This window comes from Molothrus ater, chromosome 2 (genome assembly GCF_012460135.2).
Source record: "Molothrus ater isolate BHLD 08-10-18 breed brown headed cowbird chromosome 2, BPBGC_Mater_1.1, whole genome shotgun sequence".
Taxonomy (NCBI): domain Eukaryota; kingdom Metazoa; phylum Chordata; class Aves; order Passeriformes; family Icteridae; genus Molothrus; species Molothrus ater.
In genome coordinates, this window is record NC_050479.2 from 107182555 (window position 1) to 107192181 (window position 9627).

General features: G+C 40.3%; 1 protein-coding gene across 1 annotated transcript; it reads left to right on the forward strand.

Moving 5' to 3' along the window:
• The first annotated feature begins 449 nt into the window (after positions 1 to 449).
• Positions 450 to 3920, forward strand: LOC118685496 (uncharacterized). The gene has a single exon (XM_036381053.1). It carries the CDS (start codon positions 450 to 452, stop codon positions 3918 to 3920), a length of 3471 nt encoding a protein of 1156 aa, XP_036236946.1.
• The last annotated feature ends 5707 nt before the right edge of the window (positions 3921 to 9627 follow it).

A 9627-nucleotide genomic window follows, 5' to 3' on the forward strand; every position in this document is an offset into this window, starting at 1 on the left:
AACACCTGTTGGGATTAATGATGGGACAAAGTAACCCGGACATTAGGAAGAGATTACAAAAGCTTGAGCATCCAGCAAACAAAAACCTGGAGGCGTTGCTGAATGAGGCGTGGAAAGTGTATAATAATAGAGAAATAGAGGAAAAGAAAAAGGAAGATAAGAGGCTTGGTCGAATAGTGGCTGCAGCAATAACGGCTCAAAATACAAACCATTTGGGACCTAATACCAGGGGTAGGGGAAGGGGCTACCCAATGGGAGGGGGAGGGAGGTTCCAACCCCACCCAACTAGAATAGGGCCAAACCAGTGTGCCTATTGCTTCCAAATGGGACACTGGAAACGTGAGTGCCCTCAACTAAGAGAAAGATCAATGGGCACTACTGCTATCGCACATCAGGGCAGTGAATGAGGGGGACCGGTGGGCCGTACCCTAGCAGACCCACTGGTTAAAATGGAGCTAGGGGAAGGTAAAAAGGAATTGGATTTTTTGATTGATACAGGAGCAACATTTTCGGTTTTAAATCAAGAATTGGTACCTAAGAGTGATGAATTTGTACAAGTTGTGGGAGCAACAGGCCAACCAGAAAAAGCTTATTTTTTGAGACCTATCAAATACAAAATTGGGAAACAAATGGGGATTCACCAGTTTCTGTATTTACCAAATTCACCAAAGCCTCTATTGGGAAGAGACTTACTGGAGAACTTGGGAGCCGTAATAAAATTCAACAAAGACAAATTGGAATTTCAAGTAAGGGAAGAGCAACTGATTACAGCCCTAAGCCTAACAATCAGTTGTATAGAACCGAAGCCTGAAAGTCACAATATTGAGCGTATCCTGAGTGAAACATATCCATTAGTATGGGCTACTGATATACCTGGGAAATCACAACAAGCAACACCTATTATTATTGAACTTATACCTGGAGCAAGGCCGGTAAGTAGGAAACAATACCCACTGAGGTTAGAAGATAGAAAGGGAATTGAGCCCATAATCACAAGGTTTTTAGAATTGGGGTTATTGATAGAATGTGAATCGGATTTTAACACCCCAATCCTGCCAGTAAAGAAACCTAATGGAACTTATAGATTGGTCCAAGACCTGAGGGCAGTAAATGAAATAACCAAGACACTACATCCAGTAGTTGCTAACCCTTACACACTCTTAACTAAATTAAAAGATAATTTGACATGGTTCACAGTGTTAGATTTAAAAGACGCATTCTTCTGCCTTCCTTTAGCTCCAGAGAGCCAAAAGATCTTTGCATTTGAATGGGAATCTGTAGATAGGGGAAGAAAAACCCAACTCACCTGGACGGTGTTGCCACAAGGGTACAAAAACAGCCCTACAATTTTTGGGAATCAACTGGCCAAAGAACTAGAACAATGGGAAAGGCCGCTGGGAGATGGTACTCTTTTGCAATATGTAGATGACCTCCTAATAGCAACAGAAACAGAAGAAGAATGCATTGAATGGACTATTTCCCTGTTAAACTTTCTGGGTTTAAATGGATATCGAGTTTCTCAACAGAAAGCACAGCTGGTACAAGAAGAGGTGGTGTATCTGGGATATGAAGTTTCCAGAGGACAGCGATCCCTGGGAGCAGCCAGGAAAGAAGCCATCTGCCAAATGCCTAGACCAGAGACGGTAAGAGATTTGCGTGCCTTCCTGGGGATGACCGGTTGGTGTCGGCTATGGATCTATCAATACGGGATACTCGCCAAACCACTCTATGACTTACTAAAGGAAAGTAAGGGTGTTCTAGTTTGGACTCCCGAGGCAAAGGGAGCCTATAAGAGACTGAAACAGGAACTCATGAGAGCACCAGCCTTGGGTCTTCCAGACGTGACAAAACCATTCTGGCTGTTTTCTCATGAGCGACAGGGAATGGCCCTAGGAGTCCTAGCACAACAGTTAGGACCACACAAAAGGGCTGTGGCCTACTTCTCCAAACAGTTGGATGAAGTGAGTAAAGGATGGCCTGGCTGTCTAAGAGCAGTAGCCGCAGTGATAATCAACATTGAAGAAGCCAGAAAGCTCACTTTGGGCCAGAAAATGACTGTGTTAGTAGCTCACACTGTGTCTGCTGTGTTAGAGCAGAAAGGAAATCACTGGCTGTCACCTTCCAGATTCCTAAAGTACCAAGCTATCTTGGCTGAGTCAGATGATGTTACTATCCAGGTAACTAACGTTGTGAACCCAGCTTCATTCCTAGAAGGGAAGACTTCAGCAGAACCCATCGAGCACGATTGCCTGGAAACAATCGAAGCCGTTTACTCCAGTCGCCCGGATCTCAAAGAAGAGCCATTCGAAGATGCAGATGACTGGTTCTCGGATGGTAGCAGCTTCGTAAAACAAGGAGTAAGAATGGCTGGTTATGCAGTAACTACCACAGAAAAGGTAATCGAGTCAAACCCTTTGCCTGCAGGGACCTCAGCCCAGAAGGCAGAATTGATAGCTCTGACCCGAGCTCTGGAATTGGCAGAGAACATGCGAATAAATATTTGGACGGACTCTAAATATGCCTTTTCTGTTGTGCACGCACATGGAGCCATCTGGAAAGAAAGAGGACTGTTGACTACTCAAGGGAAAACAGTCAAACATGCAGAGGAAATCCTACGATTGCTAGAAGCAGTCCAACTCCCAGCACAAGTGGCCATAATGCATTGTAAAGGACACCTAAAAGGTAACACTACTCCAGAAGTTGGGAATAGAAAGGCAGATGCAGAAGCTAAATTAGCTGCTGCAAGGACCGGAGAGGTAAATATAACAGCTCTAATACCAGGAGAGCTGGAAGTAAACCTCCAACCAAATTATCAGGAATCAGATCATAGATGGATTCAAAGGAATAAAGGTAAACTGTTAGACAGTGGATGGGGACAATTGGAGACAGGACAGTTGATAATACCAGGGAACCTAATGTGGCAGATTGTAAAGACGGAGCATGAAAAGGCCCATTGGGGTCTAGATCCGCTTTACCAATATTTGCAAGCCAGGATAGCAGGACCGAAATTATTTACTACTGTAAAGCACGTTACATCCCAGTGCGAGCGGTGTCTGAAAAACAACCCAAATACGGGAACCAAGGTACACCAAGGAGCCATCAATCGAGGTAAATTCCCAGGTGAAGTATGGCAAATTGATTTTTCTGAACTCCCAAGAAAAGGGGGGTTTCGGTATTTGTTGGTATTAACTGATACATTTTCTGGGTGGCCTGAAGCATTCCCTTGTAGGACAAATAAGGAAAGGGAAGTAACTAAAGTACTGTTGAATGAAATTATTCCACGGTTTGGAGTACCGAAGAGCATTTCTTCGGATAGGGGTACACATTTCTGTGCAAAAGTGGTAAGAGCAATAAGCAAAGCATTACAAATCAAATGGCAATTACACACGCCTTACCGTCCACAGGCCAGTGGGCAAGTGGAAAAGATGAATCATCTCATCAAACAGCAAATTGCCAAAATATGCCAGGAGACTAATTTGCAGTGGTATCAAGCTTTGCCTATTGCTCTGCTTAGGCTGAGAGTCAAACCAAGATCAAAAGAAAAGTTAAGTCCATTTGAAATTTTGTATGGTAGACCTTATGCTATGCAAATTGTAAATGGGGACGCTATAGACCAAATCGGTAACCAGTACATTTATGATTATGTAATAACGGTGGGGAAACAGTTCGATAAGAATGCTGCTGTGGTGATAGAGCACCAACCTAAACAACCTGATTGCAAATTGCATCCGTTTAATCCCGGTGATTGGGTGTATGTTAAGAATCTTTTAGGAAAACCCCTACAAGAGAAGTGGGAGGGACCTTTCCAAGTGCTGCTGACTACCTTCACCGCAGTTCGGATCAAGGAGCGACCCACGTGGATCCATTACTCTCGGGTCAAGAAGGCTCCGGAGAATAAACAAGAGGAACAGACATCATGATCCTGACTCCACCTCAGACCTTCACAACCCTGATCATTGGACTCTCGATAAGTATAGTTCTTCCCCAAGACTCTGCCCCAATAGACCCATGGTCTAATGCACACCAGTGTATCCACCCGGAGATGGAAACGGAACCGAAGGGATCCTATTTTGAGGTTTATGCCTTACGTAACAATCAGCCATACGCAAGTAAAACGTGGAATCAGCCCGCCTTGGTAGCATACAAAGGAGACCTAATCCAAATTGGGTGTCGAGAACTTGACCTAGTAGAAGGAAAAACAAGGCGGCTAGTATTAACAATTCATCCCTTGATGGCAGCCTCTGAACATAACCTAATTACTTTTAGTCCAGTGAAAATGGGCAAGCCCACCGTCTGGACTCAGCAAAAGGGCCCAATTTCATGTCAGTGGAGTGACTTCAGGGAAGATCCACCCGGATCACAACCCCGAGACTCAGTAACTTATACAGAAGATCCGCTTGGGGAACTACATCCTCAAAACATAACCCTTGACCTTCACCCTCTTCTCTTTTCTGCAGGAAAGATTGTAGCATCTAGTGGTCCTGAGGAAGGGAAAGCACAGTGTGAGATGGCATTTAGAGTGGATCACTCGATGACCTTCACCTGTGAAAGAGAGTTGAAAACTCTGGAACTGGGTTCTGGCTTCCCTAAGCGTGCTGTCGGATATAAGGTGGCATTACCAGAGGACGTGATCCCATTGTACCCAGGTCTAGACTTGCCCCAAGAAACCACTCCACTGGTGGAATGTATAGCAGTACATAACCTAACCTTTATAGGGCCTCAGGTGATAAGAAAATCTAATGAACAAAAATTATTGTTGGACCCCACTTATTCCCTGAAAAAGGTACAGATGAACATCCACACCGATATTACATATTTGCAGAAGGATTGCCAACCATTTATACAGCAAAGCCTTAAGGGATGGAATGCATGGTTAGCAACAAGGTCTCATCACAGAAGAGCACAAAGAGATATAAGTGGGTGGATTGGCACCGGATTTGGTATATTAAACACGATAGATCAAGAGGTGTTAGTAAACAAATTGAGCACTGTCACCTCGAACTTGGGGAAGCTTAAAATGCCTCTCAGTTCATCCATGATCACATTAGCAGAAACACAATCGCTAGTAGTAAAATTGCTAACCATGGTAGCAAACAACACTGCAGAGGATCTCGCAAAGTTTGCTGACTATACAGGGGAACTTAGCAAAGAAATTGCACTAGCTATCCAATGCCCTCAGACGCAACAATGGGTACAATCAGTAGCGGCAGGAATAATGAGAGAAGGAACATCAGGTATATTACCTCAAGAGATAAGAGAAACAATATTAAAGGACAATCATACTACACAATTTGAAAAGGACCACCAAGCCTGGTGGCAATTAGTAAATTTCACTTATGAGCCTCAACAAGAACACATTGAAGCCTATGTCCTCACCATTAGTGCAGCAGAGGAAAGGGCTATCTTTCCTATCCTCACTCTTGGGACAATACATCAAAATGTCATTGTCAGGCCAATAGACCATAATGTCTGGGCCAGTTATGATAATACCAAAAATAGGTGGCAATCGGTTAGCACAGAAGCATGCATTCCTAGAGGACAATTAGGCTATGTCTGCGAAAACGCTGTAGTAGAAGCGGAAGATTTATGCTTAGATGCTGAAAATAGTGTATGTACATTTGAAATGCTTCCGCATAATAAAACACAATCACAAGTTTACTATATAGGGAATGGGTGCGCTTGCGTAAGGACAGCTTGTGACAATATCACTATAGATAATTGCCAAAAGGAGACTAACAATACTAACTTCTGTGTATGCAACTTCACCAAGATAGTAGGTTGTGATTTTCATTATACTGTCCCAATAACTACTCAACAGCTAATTAACGCAGATTTTAACCTCTATCAAGAGATACCGAAATTACAAATAGGGATGGACGTCAAAGTTCTTAAAGCAATGCTCGCACATCCTAAAGTAAAGAAATTGGTGCAAAAGGTGAATCAAACGACTAAACGAATGGTATGGCAGGTAGAACATAATTCGGAAAAAATAAAGAATATCCTGACCGAAGTGGAACAAGTAGGCCAGCATCATTGGTGGGATATCTTTACAGGATACTCCCCAACAGCTACACAAGTCTTCAACTACCTGGTACACCCAATGCTAATAGTAATTGTAATTTTGTTACTATTAACTCTCACAAATATTTGTATGTGGTGGAGACTAAGAATCATAATGAGAAGGACCCAAATGATTTGGGCTATGGTACGAGCGTATCAGCGCCCTATAGGATTAGAATTTGACGAAAGAATTCGTAAGTTATAAGAAAAGGGGGGAATGAAGCCATTCATTATATTGAACAATAAGTTTTTGAGAAATAAAAGAATTAAAAGAAACTTAAAAGTATATCAAGGGAATCGCAGAAGTTAATAAATAACCTAAAATACACTGTTAGGGAGCCCTAACTTTGATCATATATCTAGATAAGTTAACCAAAACACACACACAGAAGAAACTTTGGAATTAGAATATTTGAAGAGGAAACATTGGAATTAGAATATTTGAAGAAAAAGCAGAAATGGAAGCCAATAAGTTAAAGTGACCTGCCAAGCCATAGAATCAAGCCAACTACAACAATAACTTCTGCCAAGCCATGGAAAAACATGCCAAGAATAACAGGAAACTGCCCAAATTAGGAAAAGCTTAAAATTTAACGAAGGAAGACCAAGAATTCCTGGAAGACTCCGACTGTACTCCTGCCTACCTATGAATATGCATGTAATAATGATGTAATCCTTTTTCAAAATTGTATAAAAACCTGCTTTTGCTGTACACAATTCGGAAATCCATTTAGTGATTTCTCCAACGCGTTGCCAATAAATACCTCCTGCCTATAGACCTCAAATCCAGTCTCTGGGCAGCTTATTTTCGCCTTTTGGGGCAAAATTCGGCATCAGTTCTTTTTCTCATTACAAACACTGAGAAAATTTACAAATAACGTAGTCACATACTGTGGTTGTAAATGCAACAATTTTCTTTATAAAATAATTAAAGAGAACAATTTTATTGTTTTTTAAAAATAATTGCTGCTTCACTGCAAAAATCTGTACAAAAAAAGAAAGCAGATTTGTGTGTGTGTGTGTGTACCTATGGTCCATAGTAAATATCCCTTGAAGAACTGAAGCCATTTTATTATCACTATAAAATCCATAGGCATGAATTCACTCAGATTAAATAAAATGAAACTAACCTGCTAAATTTTAAAAAAGGACCAGAGACCAAGCCCTATGTCTGAAAATAAGAGTCTAAAGTAATCAAGAATATGGTAGGCGTGATCTGGGCAGTTTGTGGGTGAGGGTTAAAGCATGCTAAAATTTCTTTAATGTTTTACCTTATATAATTCAGTTTTAACCTCAAAATAGCAGTGACATTACTGAAAAATATCAGGACCTATAAATCACTAGGTTTATACAGAGACTCTTGTCCATTCTCTCTTTTTTAAATTTGTCTTGCCCCTTCAAATGTTTATTGCACTTATTAACATGTTTTACGAATGGAGGGAGTTTACACAGAATAAATCAGTGGATTAGATCAATTAAAAAGATTTTTATTTCACCTCAATATTTTTGAGAGGTATTTATAGTGTGAAAATTTTGGCTTGGAGGACTGAGTTTTACCCCTGAAAAACTATTAGCTTGGTTACCTACCATAGGTTTGATCCAACAAGAGCAAGATATTAAAAATCTAGAGAACAGACAGAGAAAGGAGAGAAAATAAAGCTAATCACAGAGGAAAAAATGCTGTGTATTTTAGGAGAAACATGATAGAATATAACTTTAATTTGTGGAAAAGGAGTTTGAGACACTACTCTGATTATATTGATAATCTCATCCAATGGAAAAATGGCTAGGTACTAACTGCTCTGTAATAGGTAAAATGGAAGAGAAAGAAAAGCCAGATGTGCAAGCTATAGTTGCATGGATTAACCTGAGAGTCACAGAATTTTGAGGCAAAGGTGGTTAATATAAGTAATAAATCCCATGTCTAAGTGACATATTTTCCATTTCTGTTGTCTTTTTGTTAGTCTTTATGAAAGAACCACTTGCCTTTCACCTTAGCAGAGCTCTGCATTAACATGGCTCTGCCACCTTTGTGATAGCTCGTTTCACTGCCTGTTGGGCAGTATAGAATTGGATCCAAACCAATAATGAAACTAGTTTGAGCCATAGTCATATGTTTTAGAGAGAATTCAGCCTGAAGAGAAAATATATGAAGTCATCTGTCAAGACAGGGAACTGAATTTGAAATGGGTGTGTGCAGTTCTTGCTGTTCCTAAACAACACTCCATAACACCTTCCAGCTGGTCACATCCTTACAATACCAGGTGCATGAAGAGGAAGAGTAGATATAGGGCTATCACAAAAAATCTGAACTAGTGCCCAATGCTGAGCTTGCACCTTTTTTGTTGAAGAATTTTAGAGTTTCAAGCCTGTCTGTTGTCAAATTGGGCAAGTCCTCTAGGATCCAGGAAAACTCCACTTGGTCACTTGTTATTTATTTTCTTCATTCTCCATTTTAACTCCTTTTTTTTTTTTTTTTTGCCTCAAGAATACTTTCCTCTCTGGCATTCACAGAATGTTACAATATTTATTCTGACCTAATTAGGATAAAGAGACAGAAAGCAAATGGTGCAAAAAGGTTGCCACCCTAAGTAGGAATTGTGCATGGGTAGAATTGGAGAGAATACAAATTTTATTGCAAAGAAATACATAAAGCCTGTGCTTCTGAGTCTGTTTCATTCTTTTCCTTTTCCTTTTCCTTTTCCTTTTCCTTTTCCTTTTCCTTTTCCTTTTCCTTTTCCTTTTCCTTTTCCTTTTCCTTTTCCTTTTCCTTTTTCCTTTCCCTTTTTCCTTTTCCTTTTCCTTTTTCCTTTTTTCCTTTTTTCCTTTCCCTTTCTCTTTTCCTTTTTCTCTTTCCCTTTCCCTTTTCCTTTCCAACTTAAAAGCCTGAATTACTCTAAAATAAGCATTACATCTAGAATGAGCTTCTAGATGTATGTGAAAACAGGAACCATGTTGAGCTGAAAACAGCAAAGGCACCCCAATTTAAAGTAACACAAAGAACCACACCCAGAATTTATGGCTTATTGAATAAACCACCTAAGCTTGTGTACATCTGCTCTGACATGGAATTATAGTGTTTAAAAGCAAAACTGTACACCTGCAAGAAATTGATGAGTGGAAGGACAGGTCCATGGAGCACTTTGTCAACTGCCTGCCACTTTCAGTAGAGCAACCAGTAAAATGTCACTCACTCTGACAAAGAAAGAGTAATTAAAAATATATACATCTGGTGGAGAAACTGGGCTGAAGATGGCCTGCTAATGGCATCATATATCACTGCATGGCCTGGTGTGGAAGAAGAATGACCTGCTGAAAACACCCCTTTAAGAATATTTATAGGAGCAAAATGAACTTCATTATATCATCAGATATGCCATAAACACATCTTAAAAGCATTTCAGATAACCTATTTAAGAGTAATAGTATTTTTAATGGTGTAATCTAAAAGAAAACAGTTAATGTGGACCTGAATTGAAACAATATTCTACAAAATAAGCCCTATGAGGAGTGGACAGTCACCTTGCTGTCAAAATCTGCTTTCACACTTTTATGATTAATATGTTC

Coding starts and splice junctions, on each gene's coding strand:
- LOC118685496 (XM_036381053.1), top strand. CDS start 450: ATGGAGCTAGGGGAAGGTAAAAAGGAATTGGATTTTTTGATTGATACA.